The sequence below is a fragment of the Merops nubicus genome, unplaced genomic scaffold, assembly GCF_000691845.1.
Source record: "Merops nubicus isolate BGI_N331 unplaced genomic scaffold, ASM69184v1 scaffold4859, whole genome shotgun sequence".
In the NCBI taxonomy this organism is placed as follows: Eukaryota; Metazoa; Chordata; class Aves; order Coraciiformes; family Meropidae; genus Merops; species Merops nubicus.
In genome coordinates this window covers 75,810-102,631 of record NW_008630034.1, presented here as the reverse complement: position 1 = coordinate 102,631, position 26,822 = coordinate 75,810, and the positions used below count along the sequence as shown (strand labels likewise).

Below are 26,822 nucleotides of genomic sequence, written 5' to 3'. Positions count from 1 at the left end.
TGGTTTAGCATGTTTTACCCTTTATGTTCTTTGAACGAGTCAGCAGTTAGAAAGAAATTTTGCAACAGAGTCAGTCAGTAAAATTGTGTACTTCGGCATCTCTCAAATTTTTTTTAAAAAATATCAAAATTACCTTTAGATGTGTTTTTTCATGAGATATGTTAATATGTGTCAAAGCATAAATGTTAATATCACATATTTGCATGTATACTGTATAAAATACAAACCAAGCTGAACGAAAGAATTGTAGAAGAAAATGTTTAAATATTTTCAAAATTAAATTAGGAAATTAAACATAATACACTTTTCTATTAAGAAGAGTTGAAACAAATGATTTCACAGGTATTCTTTAATTTTGAGATAAGTTTGTCTTCTGACAATAATAATAATAATAATAAAAATTTCAAAAACTGCCATGGAACTTGCATATATGGTGAAACTTGAAGTTAAGGAAAGATTTCGCAGTTTTTTTCATGCTCTGTAGTAGAATAGTGTTAAAATACACTTCTATATTACAGGATTCACGGGCTGAATTACAACATGGCTTCCATAACATGTTGATTTCGAGTTATTTCTCCCTAATTTTTCCTTGAACTTTTCTTTATTAGAGACATGATGGAACAAATCCATAACTTGTTAATAAGTCATTGCACATTTTCCTTTTTATTTTTAATTCAGATTTTTAAAAAAAAGAGCAAACTTCATACATCTTCATGAATGTCTGAATTAGAATTTTCTACTCAGACTCAGCCATGTTAAAGGCTTTTTTTCAGTATTCAGAAGCAGAGCCTCTTTGTGTGTTCTCGACACCCTGTGTTCTCGGCAGTGTACCTTCCAGTATTTTCACCTTGTTCAAAATCTGTGTTACTCTATTAGCACAGTGCTGATTCTGAGCTAATATACCCTGCTGAGGGACTTTGCCGCAGCACAGAGCCCTGGCAGAATATCTCCTGATATTGTCAGAATTACTTGTTAAACTCTATACGTGTTGTTGACATAGCAGCAGTGTTTTGAAGCACTAACTAATGCTTCCAGAGCTGTAGGTAGCATCAGGCACTTGGTTATTATTAGGAAAGTTGCCAACGTATTAGCAGTGTTTGTATGCACAGTTACTATAGCCAAAGGTACTCTTTGTTGTTAGGCACCACTGTTAGAAATGTTCTTCAAATGTCTTAAATCTCCTATTACTGTAGCCCCAGCTGACTGGGGAAGCTAATAGCATTGGCAAAAAGCTCCTCAGAAATTATAAGCAACACCCATATGCCAGCATTTGTTGCTAAGTGAAATAAATTGTTACTAGCACTGCCAAGTTGCTGGAACTGCTTGTAAGAGCTGTGAACCCCAAAGCAGGTGATTCATGTCAGCTCAGAGCATTGCTGGCTGCCTGATGGGGCTTGTAACACCCAGGAACTCCAAACGGCAGGACTGTCGGCCGCAAGCAGGGCTGGCTTCCTGGCAGGATGTGTGACAGCCACAGGCCCTCCCATACAGCATTCACAGCTTCTCTTCGTCCATCTTCGCTTGGCGCTGGCGAAATCCACTTACCAAGATAAAACCTGAGGAATTTTATAATGTCCAGGTAGTTAGTTTTGCTGGTAAATCAGCTGATAAGTTTCATTACATGAAAATAAAATATTAAATTTGTGGGTTTTTTTTTTGTTTTAATTTACAGCTGTCCTTGCGTTTTCAAGAAAGAAGGAGGCTGGATTCTCAGCGTGGCCATTCTCTCTGTGGCCAGGGGGTGGGGATGGGCTTTTACGGAACCGCTTATAAAATTTTTATCCTGGGAGCAGTTCCATGCGCTTTCCTCTCTTCGTATAATTGAAAACAGCCTGAGGATTAGAGATTTAGCTTCCAACTAAGAATTGCCAGAGTTGCAGCACTATGCCAGCAGCTTCCACCCTCTGCTTGTTGTCTTTGTAGGAAGCTGCAGTGAGTACAGGAAGACTTTGTAATAAAACATAAACCTTTAAAAGTGTCAATCTGTATGTATATAAAAGGTCAGTGCATAGGCCGGTTGTCCTACAATATTTAATATGTCACATTGCTATATAGGAGCTCTAGGGCATGCAAATAATAATATCTCTAACACTACCAGTGGGATACTCAACATTACTGATTAATGTACAGTTACAACAGGCCAAACCCCAATATTTACCCATGAACATCTACTTATTTGTTAGTAGAAGGAATATTTCCACTGTCTTTGCCAAAGTTGTGTTTGTTAGTCCTTGCACTGCTAAGCAAATGTACTCAGATCTTGAAACCCTAACTTTGTCATTAAATAGAAATATTGTTTAGTATGATAATGAACACATTGTGTTGTTCAGGTAACTAAAATGGTGTTGGTCATGAGTTCTTGTGAACGTTTACCAAGCGAGTAGTTTATTCACTCTTTGCTAAGCAAGAACTACCAGTATAAAATGAAATGTGAAAGAAACAGGTTCAGAACGAAGTAGCGTATATGGTTCCTGAAGTAAAGTATGGTTAAGCTCTGGATCTCTTTGCTGTGGATTATTATGCAGGTCAAAAATTACTATTTCAAAGAGTAGCTGAACTGGAGAAATTAATAGAAGGGAAAAAAAAAAAGTGTGGGGAATATTAAATGCAAAGGCATCAGAAAGATCCAAAGTAATCTATGAGAAATCCACAAATTTCTGGATGTTGGGAGTTTCCTTTGGGAAAGTCTCTGACAGTGGCTGAGAGCAGATGTCCAGGAAGGAGCAGGTGCAGAGGCGAAGGCAACAGTGGTGTGTGTCTTTGATTTGACCTGGTGTGGCCATTGTCCTGATGTCTACTTCAGCTTTTCTGAATCAGAGAATATAGGTCAGGCACAGTGGACCCCAGCATAGGTGTTTGCCTGCCTTTGTGAGCAACTCAATTCAAGAAATTGGAATGAATAAATTTGAATGTTGTGTGGAGTTTTCCCATTCATCTCCTCAGACTGTCAGCTCTCAAGCTTCATGAAGAGGAGTGAAGTGATAACAAATTTATGGCTGATTATCTTAGGTGAAATCTAAAGCTACTCTTATCTGCAATTCTTGGAAGCCAGTTTCTGAGTGCAGAAGTGGGATTTGTGAATTTGCATTTGTGAAATCATGTATTGGAATTATGTGACTCAAATAACACTGTTTTTTTCAATGACAGCCATCTAAATAATGAGACAATAAGCTGGCTACCTGAGCTGGAAACTCTGTACAGTAGCTGCATATTCAAAAACAATATAAGGGTTTGTAGTTGAATGTTATTAGTTTGGATTTAGTGATGATATTTTCTGTAAAACTTTGTATGGATAATAGGGCTACAGGGCATCATTTGTACAGAATAATGTGTTTGCTTTACTATCAGTTTGTTGGCAAATAGGAAAATAGAGGGATGCACCGTACGTATTATTCTGCTTTAGAGCTTTAACTCCCAATTGCACCTCAGTGGTTTTTAAAAGTGATCTTTATGACTTTTTTATTTCACTGATTTTATTTCTTCTGTTTTAATCTATTTTATCAAGAATAATTTGAGAAGATGACAAGCATGGAATGGAAGTACGCATGTAGGAATTTAAAATGGTATTATTTAGTATGAAGACTACAGGGATTGATGACTACAAGGTCCAATACTGCTTAACATCTTCAGTAATTACTTGGATGATGGGGTAGGGCATACCCTCAGGAGATTTGCAGGTGTAACAAAAACAGGCGGATTGTTTGGTACACCAGATGGTTGTGCTGCCATTCAGTGACATCTCTGGCCACTGAAGCCAGGGAGGCTGGAATTCTTGGCCAGAAAGGATCTCCTGAAGCAGAGCAAAGGGACATTCCAAGTTCTGCTCTTGAGGAAGAAGAAACCCCAGGTAGTCACCCAGGCAGGTTGGGTGGTGTTTGGCTGTAAAGCAGCTTTGTAATAAGGGCCCTGGGGCTCCAGGTGGACACCAGGTGGAACATGAGCCAGCAAAATGCCCTTGTAGCATAGGTAGCCAGCACCCCCAGGTTTCACTAGGGAGAGCATTGCCACTAGATGGGTGAGTCTTCTCTGCTCAGCCCTGACTAGAACACATCTGCAGTGCTGTGTCCAGGTCTGGGCTCCCCAGAACAAGAGAGACCTTGACATACTGGAGCAAGTCTAGCAGAGGGTCACAGCAAGGGTGAAGGGATTTGGGCATCTATCGTGTGAAGAGAGCCTGAGAGAGCTGGGATCATTTAGTCTGGAGAAGAGGAGGCTCGAGGAAGATCTTATATATGTTTAAGTAAGCGAAGATAATGTACACTGTATAAAATCCTGAGGAACTTTGGGGTTTGTACTTCCATTTTTATAAGAACGCAGACTGTGTTTGGCATTATGAACTTGCTTGTTTCCAAGAATCAGCAAAAGGCACAGCTCGCACACTCGCAGCAGGCTGTAGTTGGGAGTGCCGGTGGCGCTCCGCAGCAGCAGCCTGTGTGCCCTGCTAGCACTGGGTTTGGATGGCAGCTGCGAGGGGCAGCGGTGCCCTGGGGTTTCCTGCCCTGCTCCTGTGCCAGGACACGGGGCCAGGCTGCCCTCGGCTGTCTGCGCCTTCGCTGGCCCCCAGCTCTTTGGTGGCGGTGGGTCACATCAGGGGCTATGGAGAAGGGATCACTGTGGAGGGAAGTAAGGGGCGGCCAAGGCAGGCACCGCGTCCTCCAGCCCTTTGAGTTGTTGGGCTGCTTGTTCTACCTTCATCTTTCTACCCTACCTTGTCCAGGAACAGCTTCCAATTCTTGCCTCCTCCAAGCAGCTCAGAGGGAGGCAAGTTGAGGTTATGCCAGGGATAGAAGGATGGCTGTTTTGTGCCTTTGTGTTGTGGGTCCTGAGAAGCAGGCAAGTGCCATGTGATGCAGAAGAAAGGGGAGAGGTAGGAAGACATATGGGGTGAGGGGAACACTCCCTCAAAATTAGAGTGGCCTCTTACTCTTTGAAAGCTCTTGTGAAACAGTGCTGTACCTTCCCAAAACAAGCACCCAGAAATACCCAGAAGCTGTACTGCTTCTTTTGCAGATGTCACCCTGCTGCCTCACGACCCGCTCCCTTCCAGCCACCACACTGAATTGAGTCCTACAGTGCTTGAATAAATACATGGTTTTACTGACACTGAGAGACAGAAGCTGTCAACATAGGAAAATTATGTGTATTGATCTTTGTGTAGCTTATGAGTTCTCAATAACATCAGTGAGTAATAGTGTCAAAACTTCTGAATTATTGCATACTCTATGTGAATACAGAAAAAATTCTTTCCTTCTGCAGTGGGGACATTCCATTTTAATTTGATCAATAACTTGAAAGTAGACATCACTTTAACACAAAAGGACATGAAACAACTATGATTCGAATGACATCCTGACACCATCAACATATTTTATAGCCAGTGTATGGAAGGAGAAGTTAATACTTCAATATACTTTTCTCTTTTCCAGATCCACTAATTCAGACCATTTCCAGACCATATGGTTTTGAGGTTTTACTCTTGTTTTGCTTTTTGGTTGCAGCTCCTACTATCTCCAGGGAAACTTCAAATTTGTGGTGCACCGTTTTGTGCAAAGAACAGTGAGAAAGCCTTCTACCCATCTGCATCTCTTCCATATTTAGCTGGCTGTCAGAGGGGAATAATTGTGCCTGACTCCACAAACCAGAAATGGATTTGATTTGGCTGCAGTATCTGTCCAGCATCCTCTTGCCCTCAATTTTGCCACAGCGTTTCTGCAAAGTCATGCAGTCTTGTGTAGAAAGGGGTGGGTTAGAGTTGTAAGCCTTTCTCTTTGGTTTAGTCATTCAAAGCACGTTTCCTGACACATGACACTTGTCTTTTGGTAGAGCAGAACATGCAGAAGGCTGACCCCAGAGGGTGAGTGCCAAGCTGCGTGGCTGGCTGTGAGAGCCCAGGTGTCACACAGCGGGTGGGATGTACCAGGGCTGTGTCCCATTGGCCTCGTCCAGCAACAGGTGATAGCAATGGAAGCTCAGCAGGAGATTTTGGTTGGGCTTGTATGTGCCACAGGTCTGCCTGCAGCCTTAGTCATGTGGATATACATATACAAAAGCGTGAGAGGAGCAGACACAAGAGCAGCAGTTTTGTTTGGCTGTTACTTGAGGCTTAGGGTAAATGAACCTATTGGTCCTAGAAGGATATTATATGGGCATGACAGATGATGACACCACATGCTTAACAACACTACAAAAAAAATCAGTGGTTCAAATGGCAACTCTTATGCAACAAAGGACACAGCTGCCCCGTAGCTTGCTTTGGGCTGTTTATGTAGAAGTGGAAATATTATGCTATGATGAAAGGTGTAATAAGGACAGGGTTAAGACTGTTTTGAGACACCTGACCTGAATCTCCTAGGACTTTTAAGATTGTGAAAAATTACAGTGAAAAGCTAGTTACCTTAAACCTTGGCACTATGGTGGGAACTTCTCCAGACAGTGGAGATACGGATCCAGCTGAACATTTGTGACATCCGTATTTGCCTTTTAATAGGATTTTTGAAGAATTAAGGCACCATCAGTTTTACTAACCATTCAGTTTGAACTTTTAAGGAGATCAGATATATAAAAATCCTCGGGGAGTAAGAGGCCCAAGTGTGTCCTAGGTGCCTCGCTGCTTCTTCACATGCTTAAATATCTATACCGAGCTGATAAATTTTATGGGATTCATTTGACCAAGTGCAGTGTAGGTGGCTGCGTCTGATACAGTCACTGTAGTCTCCCATTAGTGCCTACAGTAGCGAGAAGCAGATGCTTCTAGGGAGTGATTCATCTCACTTTAAGGTTTATCCCTGACAAGTCAACACAAGTTATGATGTACTAGTATAAATCACATCAAACTTGAAGCTTTACACTGCTGTAAATATACTGGGAGGTAGAGTTCATCATGTAGACTTAAGAAAAGTCTTAGAAAGCATATGCTATCCTCTGCTTACTGTTCTCTGAAGTGACCTGGATTTTTCATTTGCTGTAGACCTCTGAAGTTCCTTCTCTGAACACACGGATGTGTAATTGTGCAGCTGGTTAGATGCCTGTGTTAGCATATATCGGCCCAAGGACTCAGGAAGCCAAGCATCCAGCAGATTACAAATAAGGCCAAGATTCCTCCTGCTCATTGCATCTGTCCACTGTGTCTGACCATGTTTTGTTTTGATAATCTTTTTTTTTTTCCCTACAATGTGTCTTTCTGTGCTCTGAACCTCACCTCTTCTGTTCTCTCTTGTCGTTTTTCCATCTATCCCATGGTCTCTTATCCAGGTCTTGCACTATTGATTATTTCCTGCCAGGCTTTCCTCCCTACTTTTTATCTTCAGAGCCTTGTTTTGGAATGGGTCAAGAGATTGTATTTGAGTTGGCTGCCTTCTAATCACTCCATCTCTGTACTCAGGGAGGTGTTTTTCTGCCTAGAGTAATCTGAATCTCTCTACAAGCAGAAAACTGGGAGGCGAGAAAGGTGGAGAATAAATAATTTGTAACTATGATAGAAATAAAAGCTGGCAATTCCAGTAATGTATGAATCGTGAACTGGATGAAGCTGATAACCAAATTAAGATAAGAAAAAAAATAGAAAGCTTTATTACTTTCTAGGACTTTCTGTGAACTTGCTGCAAAGATGCCATACGCACGTTAGGAAAAATGTGTTTCATTATTATTACTGTTAGTCAAACAGAGTTGATCTGTCACTTGTGGTTTAACCTTCTCTTTTCTTACTGGATAAGTCATCAAACATACCAGGAGTCTCAATTCGCAAAGACGTAGTTCTCTTCAGTTGGTAAGTTTAAAGGGGTGAAAAAATTTGCTCTTCATTTAACAAACTTCTGTTCAGCTTCAGAGAATTTCTGAATAACCTGCTTGTAAAAAAAGACAATTAATACAATTAATTTGTTTTTCACTCAGATGCACAGTACATTAATATAGGTTGTTAGTGCATCTCTTGATATGTATTCTTGATAAAGCTGACATTATTTTAAATGCAGGGTGTAAATCAAAATTCATAGTGAAAGCATGTTATCTTGGAGTGAAGTATAATTCCTCAGGAAAACCATTCAGATCACCGATTTAATTTCTGAAGTCTTCGTCTGAATGTTAATGGTTAATGGAGAGTTTGTCCCATCAAGTGTGTGTCCTATCACAAGTCTGCCCTATGTGAAGGCAGTAAAACTACTAGACATGTTCACATTTGGCAGAATTTTGTCCAAGAGCAGTGTTTGAAAAAGACCACAAGAACTCAGCAGTACCTAAAATAAGAGAAGTCAAAGTCAGTAAACTGTTAACACCAAGTAGAGAAAGCCATAGGATATGTGGTTAAGAAAAAAAGAGGCAAAAAAAAAAAAGTGCGCACAAATACGATAACAGTTTGGTCAGAAATGGTAGATAAAAATAAATGGCAATTCAAAACCCACTGGATTCAAACAAACAAACAAACAAAAAACCCAAACCACTGTATCACAAATGAGAAGGTTGAGAAGAGGCAAGTGACTTTAAAAATTACAGCTTAATCACTGCACATGAGAAGTGAGTAATAAATAATGAATTACGTGAGATTGAATTAGGAATGATATTTAAACCAGCCTTCCAAAACTAATAAGCCCTACCAAACTCTAATACATGTACTGAGTTTTCATGTCTGAGTTTCTTCTCTTGAATCAGTATAACTCTTGAAATATTTAAAATTAAACTATATTCTTAAACGCTTTTCTGTCTCTGTGACAAAGATCAAGCACAAAGATATTCCTTCCATTGTGAAAAATTAAGGCTACATTTGGTTTAATACTACATATGGATGTGAAGTGACTTAGTTCAGTTTTTATCTCACCTGGATGGATGTAAGTTATGGAAAATAATGTAAGAAGAACAGATTGATAAGGACTGTTTTCAGGAATAGATGGGATTGTAGTGAGCAAGTAGTTTTATGGAGTGACAAAACGATAACAAGGTCTAGAGAAAACATTCAGCTTTCAGCCTGCAGGAACGAGGATGATGGCAGCAACTGAGGGAAAATGGTTGAGAGATTTAATTGAAGTGTGCGTAATCTTAAATGGTGTAGATAATGTTAATGCTTTCTACCCAGCATGCATTCTAAGACCAGGGGCAAGTACTGTACTTAAAATCAAACGCAGACATAAAGAAACACTTACTAAATGAATCGTAACTGCTGAAGTGACCTGCAAGGCATAGGTACTGAGACAAACACATCCAGGGTTACTCAGGCAACAATTAGCTGATGTCCTGGAGGCACTGGCACTGGGAGGAAATGCTCATGCTTTATTCCACAACCTCAGTGATGTTTGAGAGAGGACTTTTGGTTTTTAGCTGTACTCAGATTGAGACTTGTCTGCCATTTTTTATTTTATAAAAATAGATTTTAATGCTTTATAATATTTTTTTTTTTACAACTGCTTATAGATTAGAAACCACAGAATACAGCTTTGCATTGACAAATAGTTTTGTGATTTAGGTTGTCTGACTATCTGCATGAATGTTTCCTACCTGCATATGGTACTGAAAGGTTTTGTACATGCAGTTTTCTATCTAGAGCATCTTATTAAAATCTGTATTGACTGCAGAAAAAAATCATAAAGTATGTGTGATCTTGGTTATTTCTTAGAGGATTAGTGACACATTGGACATTTTAATGTCAAATATATTATAATCATAATTGTGATTGGCATTTCTGCTGAAGGTTTTCAGTGGCAATGTAACCCAAGTTGCCCTTGCTGGTGGGCAAGCAGTACTTGTTTTGCTGGCAATGACTGCTGGCAAAGAAAGTTCCCTGATTTTTTTATCAGTTTTTATTTCACTGTCTCCACTCCAGCAAGCCCTTGATTTCTGTAGCATAACCTTGTTTTATCCATCACTGGAGAAGGTGCAGTGCCAAGTGATTGATGTTGGACTACTCTCTAAACACTTCTGGTTGAATGTGACTGCAATATGAGCACTGAGATATCAGAAAAGTTACAGAAAGAAAAGGCAAATTAGCCCAGGGAGAGTACAGAATTAGTGTGGGGGTACTGCTCCCAGGACCTGATAAGGCATCTCAGAGCTGTGCTGCTCCATGAAGAGTAAAGAGCTTCTTCACATATCATTACATTGCATAGTGATGATATCACCTGTTTTGGCTTGAAAAATCTGGGATTTCTTGCTTGGGTTTCAAATCAGAGAATGAATAAATAAACAAACCACTAGTTCATGACTTGGGGCTATGCAAAAAGTAATTTTGTAAGGATTTTGGTAAATCGTGAGTTAACACGGTGTACTTTATTTCTTTACATGCTGTATTTCCAGTAAAAGAAATAAAAGATGGAAAGGACAGAACTGGGACTGTATTTGCGTGTTCACTCCACATAAGAACTGGGGAATTCTTATCTTAAATCTCACAAATGTTCCTTCTCCCCATTTTCAATAAAGCACAGAGTTCATTTGCTCACAAGAACAAGACATCACCACCACAGTTAAAGTAGCTTTGTATTAAGGGATACAAAGGTAAAATATTAATTAAAAAATACTCCTATTAATCATTTAGAGAACAAAAAACAATAAAACAGATATCTTATTTAAAATCCAAATGTAGACAGAACAGCTGTAGTTTTAACATGTGTTAGCTGGATGAAGTCTGACAAACAAACAATACTAATAGAATGATAATAGTTTTGGGCAGCCAGCCAGGAACACACTGTTGTGAATAGGTCTGGAAAGAATATGTTTTCTTCTCTCTCTCTTTTTTTTTTTTTTTTTTTTTAGATGGATTATGGCAATGTAGCCAATATAGACTGTTTTAGCAAAGGTGCAATACTGTTTAAAGTTGGTTTTCACCAAATTTTGAGGATAATCTGATATAGACAAGAGACAAGGAAGATGGGTAGCAAGAGAATGAGTGTAGGAGACTCTGCTTGATTTGGGGTAAACAACAATGTGACTGAAGCAGAACAGGGATTTGAAGATGAGTTCTTGTATGATTCAGGCCAGCAGGCAAATGCAAAGCAACTGAGTGTAACAGACAAAGATATACAACCATCCTTCGCTATGCAGATCCATTTATGAAAATACTCAAAAGATTTTGTCTTTTATTTTGTTTGGAAATGAAAACAAATTTTGCAGCAACTTCTATAGATCTGCCATTTAATTTCAATGCTCTGGTCAACCTCCAGTAAGCAGAGCACCTTGTGCCCAATATAGATCTGAAAATATTTTCTGGAGAGTAGAAGAGCAGAAAAAGAAATGAGTGGTTGCCAGATTTATTCCCGTAGTACATCCTTTATTTTTGTTTTTTTAGGTCTGCTTCAAACTGTGATAGGCCTTTTTAAATCAATGGTCAGAAGAAGTAAACAATGAAAAGAGGAGAGCAGACGTTTACTTTCCATTAATAATGAAAGAATCAAGTTAAGCCTAATGCTAAGTTTTGACTTTTGGATGGAGTGATGTGTTTGAGGTTATTTTGCCTCATGTTCGGTTGGCTACCTACTGAAACTGTAAATCATAAAGTCTCTATCACTTTACTGGTTGTACTGTTAATGACTGGGCTGAAGGACACTCTCTGTAAGTCTACAATATACTTCCTTGGCACCTCTCACAAATAAGGTTAGATAGGCAGTATTTATGAGAACTTCCAGTGGATCCCATTAGCTGGATTTGGAATTGATCTGTAACTTTATTCTGCTCTGAACACTAATAACTCTTCTATTTTCTATTGAACTGAAATATTGTTGGGGAATTCCTTTATTTTTTTCTACAACATTCTTATATGTAGGCTCTGGCTGGTGTGAACAAATGGGTGGAAGTTTTAATTTTTCAGCCTAGGAGGCAGGTGAAGCAGTAAAGCTAATATCTAGATCGAGTTCTTTTTTTTTTTTTTTTTCCCCAGCCAATCTGCTACAATTTTCAGCTAGTATTTATGCTCTCCATCACTTGAAGACAAAAAAACACTCCTCAGCTGAGGATCAATTCAGTCACTATTCTTTAGCATAACCCACAGACTGTTGAAGTAGAAAATTTTGACACCAAAAGGCCAAACTTTATTGTCTGGTCTGAGTTCTTGCATTCAGATGCTGTGGGAGGAGGTCAGGCTGCCCAAGTGGGAAGCAAACAGGCCTGAATGCTCCTTTCCTTTCTATAGGCACACATCTTTCAGCTGAGGTACTTCTGATATGGATTTTATTTTATCTAAACCAGTTTTTATCCTCAAAAGTATTGATTCATTCAGCAGCCAGAATTGCTTCCTGAAATGTCTCCAGAGCAGCATGCAGCTGAATATCAGTCTTATTGGGATTGGATTAATTCACTGGAATGCCATCAGCATGGAGACGAGTGCCTTCCAACCTTGAGACCAGCTGGAAGTGCTTTTTTTGGAAACTCCCAGGTGCCAAAAGGCAGTCAGTGGAAGCAATTTCAGACACAGAATTAATGAAGATAATGGCAGATGATATTGGGCAGGAATATTTGGCAAAACATCTGATTTTAAAAGGAAGAGTAGCTCTAATCAGATGGGTAATGTGTTATGGATGATGAAAGGGATGTTCGTCCTTGAGATCCATTCTTGTCCAGTGTGTTTAATACAATGTGTATTTGTATGTTCCCATTAGGATGAGGCATCCTGCCCATGTACCAGCTACTGAGCCATTGTAGATATTCCCCCAGACTTTTGTTTTCCTCTTGCTACTGTCATAATGAAAGCTCATACAGAGTTATCAGAACATTTTTAAATGATTGCTAGTTCTGTTTGTTATAGCACTGAGGTTTGTCCAATCCCATAAAATCTTCTGCGTGTAAGTATGAAGGAGCCTCCAGGTTTTTCATTCACATAAATATTTAAGAATGTTTCTCACAGGTAAAAATGTAGCTGATTTACCACTGCTGGAAAAGTGTAGTTTCTTGTGAATATTTTCTTCTTTAGTCCCCCTTCTTTCTTCTTTCAACTTACATTAGTGCACCACTTGTGCTGTTTGGGGATCAGAATTAGAGTATAGACAGTAGAATAGATTTCCACTTTGATTCCTAGGTCCAGTTCAGCACCAGCTCCTTTACTGTCTGTACACGGACACTCTTATCACCAGCAGCTGTCTTGGCAAATTGTCAAGAAACACTATCTTTGTTTCTTGAGCTTTATCACTGTGTCTTGCTTTCACCTGCTTTAAAGATCAGTGCAATGCCTCTGTCAGTGAAATTGCAGCACTTAGCTTCTCATGTTGAAATATTTTCAAATATACAGGTGTTGGTGACCACTTTTGCAACCTTATTTTCACATACCTTTTCTGTAAGTCATCTATCAAAGTTGATTAGATGATATGTTTTGTGCATTGGGGTGGGAATGAGCAATCTAATATATCACTTTTTTACTATACATGCAATTTCTGAAGGTTCTCTTTAATATTCTTCTTGATTATGTGTCCCTATTTTCTTATTCCAAGTACTGTTATTATATTAAAATTTATTCATAACTTGACTAGTGGTAAGATCAAGTTTGGTGGTAGTTTGGCTGCTCATACTGGCAAGCTGGCTTATATAGTGAGGTTACTGTTAATCTTGAAACAGTGAATTATATGTAATCTAAATCTTTAAGTTTTGTGTCTTTTAATATGTATTACAAAACATCAATTACTATTTAATTAAAAATGCAATTGTTATGCTTCAATCTGTTATCTGTCTCTCGATTAAGAATATATTGTTTCACTTATTACAAGACATCATCTAATGCCATCTCAAGAGCTGCAGCAGGCAAATCTATTAACTCTTCATTATTCATTAGTTTCCATTCTGGTCCTTCAAGCTCCTGGGACCACCAAGTCATCACAAGCCCACGCTCGAGTATTATTCTTGTTGGCACAGGCTTGTTAAAGTGTTAGAGCTCCTGGCAAGGAGCACACAAAGGAATGGTGTGTGGTGTCAGAAGTTCACATTGCCACAAATTATCACCTTCCTGAGTTTTGGCCATGTCATTTTCCTGTGACGAGATTCTATGTGTACAATCCTGTACCATAAGCGTATTTTCTACAGAGGTTTCTGACATTCTGCCTTCTTTTTGGAAATGATTATTTGCATTTTCCTTTTCTGCAGAAAATATTGCTTCCTGTCTAAGCATAGATGATATGCAATCTTTAGTTATGATAATAAATTATAGCACAAATCAATTGAATCAGTAGTTTATATCCTGTTTAGCAATGTTGACTTATCAGCATAATTTAGCTTTCTAGAAAAGGTACAGGAAATAGAATCATAGAATGCTTTGGGTTTGAAGAGGCCTTTAAAGGTCACCTAGTACAAGCCCTTGCAGTGAGCAGGGGCATCTTGTACTACATCAGGTTGCTCAGAGCCCAGTCCAAGCTGACCTTGAATGTTTCCAAGGATGGGGCTTCTGCCACCTCTCTGGACAACCTGGGCCAGTGTTTCACCACCCTCATTGTAAAACATTTCTTCATTATATATTGTCTAAATCTACTTCCTTTTAGTTCTAAACCATTCCCTCTTGTCATTTTGCAAGAGGCACTGCTAAAAAGATTGTTCCCACCTTTCTTATAGGCCTCACTTAGTTATTGAACAGCCACAATGCAGGTGATGTCTGCTGTATTTAAAACTCACCATCAAGACTAGTTTTGCAGCAACAGGGGCAGATTTACATTTCTAGGGATCATTAATAAAATACTTGTATAAGCCACAGTGCAGAAGCTTAGGAAAATTAAGCTAATCTCTCTGGTGGTCAATAAACTGATTTTTCTCCATGTCCAAACACAAGTCAGTTATCTTAGCAGATGACATTTTGTTAAAGGTAGATTTAAAGGGAGATAACCCTGTTACCTAAGGCACTTTTTTTTCCTTTTTTTCCCTCCAGTGTATAATACCTATATGCACACATGTAGCTTTGTTTCACAGACTTCTCCTTTGGAGGGGGAAGTGATAAGAGTGACACCCCATTCTTAATTTTGGACTGACAAATCCAGATGCTCTGGCAGCCAGACATCAGGGACTTCCTTCTTGCTTCTGGGGAGTTTGTGGTGGGAGGTGCTGCTGATTCTCTAGACATTCCACTCCACAGGCCACTCTGCTTTCTGAAACGAGTGTGGCTTCCTGCCCTACTCATTTTATGGACCAACAATAACTTTGCCAAGGGTTTGTGGTGTTGATTCACTTCAACTAATACGGTCATCTTCAATAAGTGTGATCCCTAAACAGACTTGTTACATTAGATGATGGTGACCATTAGCCCCAAGGATAGTTCTGCTCTTTTATATATCCCAGAGTTCTGTACTTTATTACAGTGACAAAGTTTAAATATAAGTGCTTCCTAGAGATAATAAAACAAACACCAGATGACTGTTTGCCTTTTCTGGTGGTTTCCTTTCCCTCTGCAGTTCTTGGAACAGTAGAGTTGTTTCAGACTTGCAGCTTCCCACCTCTGGATTTCTATAAGGAGTATATACACTGATATAGTGTAGTTTCCTTTTCCAATTTTGTTTCAGTGTTCTAATATAAACCCTCTCTTACATAACTCTTAGTCTTTCTCTTCGATTTCATTAGTGTTGCATCTGCAAATGCTAGAATGTGTCATCTTACCATTCCTGTTTCTGTACTGGCTTTCTTTAAGGGAATCCACTGTTCTTATCTTAAACGGGAGCATGCTTGCTTTAACTTGAAAGCACTTTAAGTTCACAGATTGGGTGTAACCTATCCTACCTCATTTCATCTTAATGTTAGGGTTACAGAACTAGGTTTTCACCCACTTCTGCAGAACTGTTCCTTTCTACACTTTGTTTTAACTTTTTTATTTTTTTTTCATCTCAGTCCATTGAGTGTTGATCACAACCGTTCCATGAAACTGTATGGATTTTCAACAAAATAATGTTTTCCTGTTTCAAACATATCACCTTTCTGGAGAAAATTTAATTTATCAAGAGACGCCTGACCTCAAAACCTCCTCAATAAAATCCTTCTGTACATTTTTCAGTTCTTCAGCAAAGTCCACCAGTTCGAATTCCTTAACCTGGCCATCTGTTGTATTAGGCTGAAGCATTTCTCATAGTGGTTGTATAACGTTGTCTCTTCTCCTGTCCTTGCCATTATCAAATTCTACTGTCACTCCCAGTGTGAATCCAAAGAAATTTCCTTGATTTCTATGAAATAATGCTTAGTTGGATTTTTTTTTACATCCGAAAATAAAATCTGTCTCACTGGCTAATTTTCCAGCCCCCCTTTTCCTTTTTTTCAAGTTCATACTTGAAAACGCCCTGCAATGTTATGGCTTTAAACCCCTGTAGCATAAGATACTCTTTTTACACACCTAACGCTGCCTGGTCCTTTCTGCGTCATCTTTACTGTTTTGCTGGTTTTGTGTTTCACACCGTGTCCTGAATTCCTTTGCTTTGGACTCATTCCAGAACTGTTATCCGTTGCTTCCCTTCCATCCACAGGGTGGGATAAAGCCGTTAGCTGTGTTTCTGCTCTGTTTCTCCATTGCTAGCAATGAAGCACAACTGCTCAGCTCACTCTTGAGCCACCCCTGTATTTATCTTTCAAACAGAAGGATCTGCAGGACTACAGATCTCAGTCTAGGCATACTGCAAAATGTCAGTGCAACCTACAGAGCTGCAATTATATCAGTGCAGTTAAATCTCACTAGCTAGATCTAATTTCCAGGTACTCAGATCACAGGCTTGAAATCTGTGCTCTGAGGAAGTTGGTGGAAGTTTTGGCAGTGAGTTCGGTGGAGTTTGGGACTTTGTGTGAAATACTGGCTTGCAGCCACCCTATATGGACCTCACCAGCTAGCTGTACTTTTGCTCCCATGTGGTCTGTGTGGTATTTTATAGGGAGAACACCATAGTAAGCTAAACATTGCATAAGCAAAGGAACTTCAGGTGACATACTTGAAAGTCCTCATGCACTGATTCCTTTCTTACTGACTGTATGTATTAACATTATTGGTTTTCTTTGACATATACAGACAAAATGCATTCTGATTAAACTCTGCCAGCTATTGTCCATTTACATAATGTTTACACAAGCAATAGGAATAATTTTTAAAGTTAGAAACAGTGCATTTTAAGTGTTAGTCTTTCATTTTAAAAGTTGAGCAGACTTAATTGTGATCTTAAGGCAGCAGAATTTTTACTAAGTTATGGCTTTTATGAAGAAATAAACATTTGTTTTTCGATACCTTTGTCTATTTTGTTGTCTTTTTGTACTATAGTTAATACTCTTACTTGAGTGATAAATGTTATTTTATTTCCCATTTAAAAGTTTTAAACTGTTTCATCTCTGAACTCTCCATCTGAGTCGTAGCTTATGTATGGTTCCCTAAATATATTCATTTTAAGTTCAGGAGCAGTTGCTCACAAATTGTATCAAATTGTAAGCAGATACTCTAAGGAAAGATTTCTCATGGATAACCTGAGAAGTAGCTTCTGTTTTTTTCTGACAGTATTCAAACTAATACATATATATAATATATATGAATGATCTTTTTTCTCTTGATCTACACACACATATGTACAGAATCTATTTGCATATGCACACACACAAACACCACACACAATTACAATGTGCCACTTGGTATATGTACACTGTGTCCTCCATTTCATAGCTATTTGAAAAAAAAACTTTTTTCCCTGTCTTTCATCCCTTCTTGAAGTTTGGCTTTTGCCCATCTCCTGTTGCAGTTATGTAAAATACAGAAGGCTAATGTTCAGTTAGCAAGGGCTGCACCATCTCAATGTATATGTGAGTGGAATGTGTTGTGATACTGTTTTATCACATAGATTGAAGGTTTTGTTATGAATATTTTACCAATATTTCTATTTAGTCATGCTACATCACATACTTTTCCCATAAGCCTACACCGTATAAATGTATTTATTAACAAGATATTTTCACTACCATTTCTTAAAACATGGTGGACTTTTTCTTCTTCCTTTTCCTTCTTGTCCTTCTCAAAGTGGAGTATTGAATGCTGGTGATTTCTGAGTTAAGTTCATTCCATGTTTTCAAACTCTCATATGCACTATTTTCTGAAAAGTTAAATATTTTCAGTGACTTCACTTTTGTGGAAAAGAGGAAAAAAGAGGACTGACATAACTTTTTCAGGTTATTTGTCCATCTCTCATGAGTGTCTTATTAATATGACAAAGTGGTACAGGATGAGACCAACCATAGTATATGTGATGCTTGAAAGAAAGGCCTCTGAACGTATCCTACATTCCAAGAATTGAGCATGAAATTTTCCCGTTTTATGCTTTAATATAATCTTTGTTCAAAAAGAAAATTAAGAGAAATGTTCTTTTGTAAATCAGGTGTCAATAGCATTACACATAAACCTGGATTCATCTTGTATCACTTGACACGGCTAAGAAATCAGTTATGAGTCTTTATCTTTCTTTAATCAATGAGGAGAGGCAAGGTTTTTCTTCATTGTTTCCCAAGGAAATCTGGGGAGTAAGGATGCTAATTTAGGCACTGCAAGTCACTCAGATATCAAAGGATGGATCTGAATTGCCTTGCTTATATCACAGATCTTCTGGAAGCCAACTCACAGCTATAGAGATGCTCCTACTTACTAAGGCTTTTTGGTCTTCTCATCAGAAAAAATTACCATTCAGTCTGTGAACCTGAGTTAGATGAACCTTGCTGATGTTGCTTGTCACTACTGTTACTTCACCGTTGCTCTTTACTTCTTTCTCTTAAGGATCAATCAAATTATATTCGATCCAAAACCGTAATAACTTGCAAAGCAAGTCCTTTGCAGTAGCCAGGTCTGCTGAGAGGCACTCCTCTTCATGCTGGATTTCTAAAGTCAAATTTTCTCTCTTTTTCAGTCAGACAGAGAGGTGCTTATTTCCACTTTCCTTGTGCAGTGAATGCATCATGCTCAGAGTTACAAGGCTAGACAGAAAAGCTGCCTAGGTTTGCCTGGCAGACCTTTGTTTTTTTTCCCTTGAAATGAGCTCTTCACAAGCTCATTGCTGATTACTAAATGTTATGAAGTTCTAGGTGAGCCAACCAATATGGTTTTGGAAAATCAAGATGGCAGTTTCACAGTACCTCATAGTGTACTTTTAAAATAAAATATGACAAAAGAGCAGTTGCTATTATAAAAACATTTTACCTTAGAATTGCTTAGCAGTAGAAAGTGTTAAAAAATATTCTCCAGCTTCTGATTAGTAAAAAGAAAAAATCATCTCTTTTTGAATAGTATAATATAAACTGTCCAGTTGTCCAGAATTTAAATGGTTTGGATTTCAGTGGTTTTAATTAGGAAAACAAAAAAACATTCAGGTGGTTATAAAATGCAATGTGTTCTTTCTGAGTCTAAAATCAGAGAGAGAACAAATCCTGTCTCTGCCAGGTTAAATCTAGGTTTTTATGAACATGAAGAAAAGGTTAGAGCTGTTATTTCAGATTAAGCTTGTCTCTTCTGAATTTACAAAAAGGGTACCTAGCCCAAATATACCGCATGCTTGATTGAAGAAATCATAAACAATATTATGGCTGGATGTACTTATATAGACTTGAATTCACCTACCCTTTCTACCTCTTTGTTGAGTTTGAAAGACTTAACACAACTGTATTAGGGAACTCACTTTTTGACAGTCAAAACAGTTTGCATTAAATCAGTACTTTATAAAAACGACATCAACTTAATGGCTGGGAAAAAAAAAAAAAAAGCTTTAGAAACACATTCCTAACAACCTAAAAAATACTAAATACTGGAATGAATGACCACAAGTATCTTTGGAATAGGAGCATTTTCAAAAAGTGGTTGTGCAGTCATTTCCTTCATAACACAGCCTGAAAATCATTCACAAAAATAAGCTGCCTTTAATTTAAGAATTCAGAGTTCTGTTTGATTTTGGGTGGTCTGTGTGTACATGTGTGTGTTAAAAGGTTTCTTCTTTTCTTTAATTATAAGCATTCTTAAACAATGTGCAAACAGCAAATTCTGGTGTTTTCAGATGTGTAGAGTTAGCCACTGAGTCCCCTTTGATAACACAGATCACAGGGACTGCTTCAGTGGAGGCAAGTGGGAGCCAGGTAAACCTCAGCTGCTGTAATTATTTTCTTCTGCTACCTAGAGTTGTTTTATTACCTGGAGATAGGAAGAAGTGCTACTAGAGGTTTACCCTTTAGTTTAAGGATGCATAAGGGTTTGAGAACATCCACTTGGAGCTATTATCAACTTTTATGAAGTGAACGCAGAAGGAAGTTGATAGGGAATTCATCATGTATATTTACTCCCATATTGCTTCTTGCTCTGTGCAATGTGTAAGACACATGATCTCAAACAGAGGATCTTACACCACTGACTTTGAAGATTTCCTATTTTAATTTTGTAACATGTGGTTTATAAAGCTAAAGTATTTCAAAAATCCCTTTGAAAGGAACTAAGTAAATGGTGCTGGTAGGACTTCCAAGCTGTATTATGATGAAGATTCTCTATGTGACCACAGTAGATTGTGTCTCGTTAAAATGAAAAGAGCAAAGTTTCTTTTTTTTCTGACTGCTACAGGACTTATGGTGACTTTCTTTTTTTTGTTGTTGTTTGATTTTTTCAGCTTTCATTTGCAGCAACAACCCCGGAGTTGGCTGATAAGAAAAAATATCCTTATTTCTTCCGGACAGTGCCCTCTGATAATGCAGTGAATCCAGCAATTTTGAAGTTACTCAAACATTATCAGTGGAAGAGAGTAGGAACTTTAACCCAGGATGTACAAAGGTTCTCTGAGGTAAGAGTCTGCATAATTTCCAGTACATAGAGAGCTATTAATCCCAGACTGCCAAGGAGCCACACCCACTGTTTCAGTGTTGTTTGTTCGAAGTTTGTCTTGATATGTCACATTTGCTATATTGAACAAACTTAATTCCCTTCTGGGGTTTATTTGATGGTCTAGGGTAAAAACTACCCATGCTTTCCCTTGTCTGTTTTTAACACCAAAGATCATTGCACCTAAATGCAAAGAAATCGCTTCATGTTTTTTGTAGCAAAGCTTCTTTTACACTCTTTGATTTACCAAAAAGTATTATTTTGAAGGAGGCTTGTACCCTGACATAGGTTCATGTAAAAGAGAGAATAAATCTAATTTCTTTGTGTTCCTTTTTGAGCTCTAATTTATGATAAGCATTGGTCTGAATATTGAGGGGCAAAACCTGGTAAGCCTATGGTTGAAAATATTGGAGGAGCTTACTGAGCCAGAAATGACTGAACCTTCCAGAAGTAATAAGATCACATACTATGCGCTTTCCCAGTCTTCTGAATTTCACCCTAAGAAACATTTTGGTCGTAGAAATTGCAGTGAACTATGGTCCAAGCACCCTGAGCATGGTTTTAACAATAGAGTAGTTAAAAGAACACATCCTGTAAGCAGTTAATCAGAGCAAGACAAGGGGAAGAGTTGACCCATTAATTGACAGAGAGGCAAAACTAATAGAGGCATGCCAGTTTCATGGTTGGGGTTTCGTGTGGTTTTTATTTCCTTTCTCAGTGTTCATTAAAAAAAAAAGGCTGACTGTGTTCTGAAGACTAGTATAATTAAAACTAGTGAATAGGGGTAAGAACAGATTAGAGTCTTCTTAGATGAGTCAGATATTTTCAAAATGTCTGGCACAACTATTTCACTATGGAGTACTTGAGAAATCTTAAGTCTTCCCTTTATGAGCTTTGGGAATTAAGGGAGAAAAAGTGAATTGCAGGGGAAGGGAAGAAACCTTTGTATCTGTCTTTCCAAAAACACATGAAGACCTAGGGGATTATAGACCAGTCAGGCTAAATTTAATTCCTGGAAAGACATTTAAGCAGATAATCTGTTTGGAAGCACCCAGAAGATAAAAAGATGCTAAACAATAGCCAAAATGGATTTGTCAAGAATAAATTGTGTAAAGCAATCTAATTTCCCTCTATGACAAAATGACAGATCTTGAGGAGATGAAGTTGGTGATAAGTGTGATATTTTATAGCTTATAAAAATGTTAAAGGTGTTCCTAAAGAACAGTGAAGAGTAGGGAAACTTGATCTTGAGGAAGATACTGTAAGAGCAGTCTCTAACCAATATTTCTGACACCGAGGTTAATTACATCAGATCAGTTGAGTATTTGCTTTTACAACAAATACTGAGGCAAAAAGTCACAAAAAAAAGTATGATATGCTTTATCCTTCTCTGGCTTGGAATTATAATTTCAAAGAGTACTTACAGGTGGTTCACTGTCAAGTAAGAAGGTTGAGATTCTGTCAAGTGGTTTTCTCTAGAAGGAGATACGGTTTGCTCTAGATAGTGGAATAGAGAAAATGTGTATTAAAGCTGCAGTTGATAGGTACGTGGGAAAAGCTGCAAGCACTTTGCAGAGGACAGGATTAGGTTTCAGAATGGTAATGACAAGTAGAGAAATGTTTTAATATAAATAATATGTAATTGAAAAAGTGCAAAATGGCCAACTAGGCAGCAGATCTCTAGAGAAAGATACAGGAAGCACTACAATGTACCACAGCTTGGGTAAGGGTCAAGAAGGTCAAGCTGCCTGACCTATGGTATAAAGTAGAAAGGAGGCAAACAGCTCTCATTTTGCCACCACTCATGTAATGCAGCACTGGCACTTAAGACACAGAGTAAACTTCAACACTACTTAGCTCCCACTGGATGCAAGTGGGAACGTCAGGTCTAGTATCATCTTCAAGGAGAAAGTAGACAAGAGATGTCTATAAAAAAAAGTTCTGTAATCTATGAATGTACTTTATGAGAAAGATTAGAAGTGAAAAACAGTGGAATAGACTGGGTAGGGTGTTGAACCTTCAATGTGTAGAGTTTGTTAAGATGGGTCTAAACAACCACAACATAGGGATTCTTGGTCTTCCTTTAGGGATAGAGGGATGGATTTTGTGTCTGCCAGGGTCACTTAAGAAACGGTGAAACTGCAATTTTCAAGGGTTTTCTAGAGTGCTGCTCTTTAGTTCAGAGGCTTTCCATACTTCTTGAAGGGTAAGCAACAACCTTCTGTGTCATACTGCAAACTTAATTTAGCGTGATTCATTAAAGCCTTCAGGTAATGCAAGATCTAGTTAAAACTTCCTTGAATTAATCTTTATAGACCATGCTGAGTCCTCACCCTTTGAAATCATTAGAGCTCCATCCTTCCTTTCTCATCTCTATGCAGTTTCTCTCTTCTCTGTGCAGACAGTGAAAGCACATGAAAAAAAATGGAGGGAAATAATTAATTGGCTGTCTGTGAGCAGGATGGGATGGGAGCTACCAGCAACAGAGGGGGAGAACATGTGATGGCCAGGCAGAGCCCAGCCCCACTTCAAGGGAGTAGGGCAGACCTGGAGGTTGAGGCTAGGATCAGCCAAGGGTGCAGACCATCATGCAGGTAAGTCCATGGAGATAAGGTGTCGTTACCGACACCCGATCCCCGGGATAGCTGCCACCCAACCTCTACCGTTGGGTACCATCAGCAGACACAGGCTTCAATGTGAAGGATGCTGCAAATGGCGTTTATTGCGCAGCTGCAATTGCTTGTCTACCACAAGCCACACCCACAAGGCCCCTCGTGGGCAGTCTGAGCTTTCCGTTACATCGCGAGATCTTCCGCACGCCGATCCCTGCCTAGGGTGTGCTCTGCTCACCACAACAATAAGGCAGGTCCAAGGCCAAGCTACTCAATCAATGGGTCAGGGTCAGGCCTGGTGATTACTGAGTAGGTCCATGGCAGAGACTGAAGACACAGGACTAAAGGTGTGTGTGGAGGTCTCAGAGGAGAGGATTGTTAAGGCTTTTTAGTGACTTCCCTCTGAAGGAACATCAGTCAAAACTAACTATCCTTCTAACATTTGTTGAAACAGACAAAACTGTCGAACAGCATCTAAAACTCATCTCTGTTGTAAAATGCCACTGAGTTTAGGTTGTAATTCTTTTCAATACCAAAAATGCATTAGAAGCCTCTAGAGCAGAAGTAACTGAATTTCATCTCTGTTTACTTTCATATAAAATAAGCAGAGATATATTAATGAGGTATTTTGAGAAGCCTGTGTAGTAACTCAGGAGGTTTTATCTTCTCCTGTCTTTGAAATTTGTACTAAGATCTTATATCCTGATAATTAAAGCTTACCTAACTTGTCCACAAGTTAGCTGCCTCTGAAGGTCATAAATCTTTTTTTTTGGTTTACCTTGCCTTGTAGTAAGACAGTTGTCTCAATTGCTTAGATTACCAGTCTTACTTCAGTTTATCTCTGGAAGCCAAAATTGCAGAGGCTCTCCTGCTTCTATTTCAGCCATTTCCCTTGGGAACCCTTCCTGCAGAGACTGCATTATCACCATTTTCTTTTACTTGTTAGAAAAACTTCTCTTTCTTATAAACAAATGTTACATCTTCCATATTCTCCAGGTCACACAGGGAGACAAAAGGTAGGTAGTGAGGATGGAGAAATTTATGCCAGCATGCTTTCTGTCCTTAAAGCCCATGGGCAATATATCTATCTATCTATCTATATATCTATATCTATCTATATGTACATATAGAGAGATCATCCTGATTGATAGCACAGCTTGAGGCTCCCTTCCTTGGCGTTCCTTGGATCCCAAGGATCGTGACTTTTCAAGTGGCCTGAATTCTGTGGTCGCTGATAGCACAGGTCACTGTTAGCATCCTTTGGGAGTTTTTCAGGCCCGATCATACAACCAGAAATGTCTGTTCAATTGGACTAATATTTCAGTTGTATAAGTTGTCTTGGTATAAGGGTAATACACAAACTTCATCAGTTCTGTTACTGAACTAGGACAAATTCATACCTACTGTGCTTCTGTGTCCTAGATTTTGTGGATTGCTGCCCTGTTCCTATCTCACGGGAGAAGATTCTGTTTCAAAAGTTAATAGTTCTGTGGCAAAGATTTATAAATGAGGTTACACAATATTTTCCAGATTTTCAGCTTTAAGTATTTGATATGATATACAATCATAGGACAATTTAGGTTGGAAAAGACCCCAGGAGGTTGTCTGGTCCAACCTGCTGCTCAAGGCAAGGCTAGCTTTAAAGTTTATCATCCCTGAGGAATTACAGCTGTTGCATGCACAGTACACAGAAAAATCCAGACCATGTCCTGTTTCCAGTTCCCAGGTGAGCTTTCAGCTGACTGGAAATTATGCAGCAACTGGTGCTTCCAATTTTGCTGCTGTCTAGCACTACCTGTTTGGGATTGTACTTTGGATTAGGCAAACCAGGCAATATTCCTGTGGTCTGTTCGCCGTCTTCCGTGTGTCAGTGGGAAGGGTCATGAGAATGAATTCAGACTTAACTGTGGCCAGCAGATCAAGAGAGGTGATTCTCCCCCGTTGCCTCTGCTCTTGTGAGACCCCACCTTGAACACTGCATCCAGTTCTGGTGTCCCCACCATAAAAGGGACATAGATCTGCTGGAACGAGTCCAAAGGAGGGCCACAAAGTTGATCCAGCAGCTGGAGTATATCTCTGCTCTGAGGACAGGCTGAGGGTACTGGGATTGTTCAGCCTGGAGGAGACTCCAGGGGGTAGATCTTGTAACTACCTTCCAATACCTGAAGGGAACCTACAGGAAGGTTGGAGAGGGAATTTTAACAAGAGTGTCCAACGACGGGACAAGGAGAAATTGTTTTAAACTGAAGGGGAGCAATTTTAGACTGGATCTTAGGAAGAAGTTCTTCGGTATGAGAGTGGCAAGACTCTGGAACAGATTGCCCAGAGAGGTTGTGGATGCCTCCTCCCTGGAGGTGTTCAAAGCCAGGCTGGATGATGCCTTGAGCAGCCTAGTCTAGTTGAGAGGTGTCCCTGCCCATGGCAGGGAGGGTGGATTAGATGATCTCTAGGGTCCCTTCCAACCTAAGCCATTCTGTGATTCTATGATTAACTATCAATAACTCAAAACTCTTGGAAGTCATCAGTGTTGTAGGCGTAAAATCTTCAGAATATGATTGAAACAGAAAAATGTGTAATCATGTATTTGCTTTCAAGCAATGCCGTATTTGCTAATCAGTAATTCTAGTTTACTTTACTTCAGTATTTTACTGTTCTTTCCTGCATATTGCATGTTTTATTTACACATATTTTTTTGTTCATAGTTTATTTCAAACTGGAAGTTGGCACTTGATTGCACTGGAACACTAAGATGGATTCTGACTTCCTTGTTTTGTGATAGGACACATCCTTTACACTAGCTTATGTTAAAATTTGGTGGAAATGTATTTTAGCTTCACATTTGGTGGCATATTCATGCTATTTCTAGATTTTTAAAAATACGTATTTCCTTCCCACTGAACATCCTGTCTGGGATTGTTTTTAAAACAAGTTAAATTCTGATTGTCTCAGGTGACTCTCTGTTTTTCTCTGCTTCTTAATAGTCATCTCTTTATGTGATTTTTCTGCTTCTTCCTGGAAATATTGAGAGCTCCTAATACAATTTTATCAGTGTAGGTGGCATTTCAAAAAGACAGAAGAAATGGGAAGTGTGCAGTAAGCTAATGAAATAGATTAACAACATGAACAATGAAAGACAAAATATTCTCTCTTGTGACTCTGTCACAATCTTCATTGATTTTAATAACTTAAAAATACATTGGTGACAAAAACTAAAGAGACCTTTGTAATTGGACAAAATAGCACTTTCTAATGGCTGACATGATTAACACTCTCAGAATTTCTTAAGGTTGCACTGACATTTACTCAAATATCATCAGGTCATCAGAGTCCGTTTTACCTAAGTTGAAAACATTTTGCATCTATAAATTTGAAGTCTCATCACCGAAAATGTAATCCTGAAAAAAAAAAACAAAACATTTTTCCAAAGGAATGCAACTAGTAGACAACCTTTCTAAACGTAATAGCTCAGTATT

The 26,822-nt window shown here is 38.7% G+C and overlaps 1 protein-coding gene across 1 annotated transcript in view; it reads left to right on the top strand.

Moving 5' to 3' along the window:
- Positions 1-4,332: 4,332 nt before the first annotated feature.
- The window catches only part of LOC103779498 (gamma-aminobutyric acid type B receptor subunit 2-like), a gene marked incomplete at its 3' end in the record, with an annotated part of 71,192 nt that continues 48,702 nt past the window's right edge, over positions 4,333-26,822 (top strand). Inside the window, exons 1-2 of the mRNA XM_008947123.1 lie at positions 4,333-4,623; positions 20,529-20,699. Coding sequence (XP_008945371.1) covers positions 4,333-4,623; positions 20,529-20,699 — 462 coding nt within the window. The remainder of the gene's footprint in view (positions 4,624-20,528; positions 20,700-26,822) is intronic.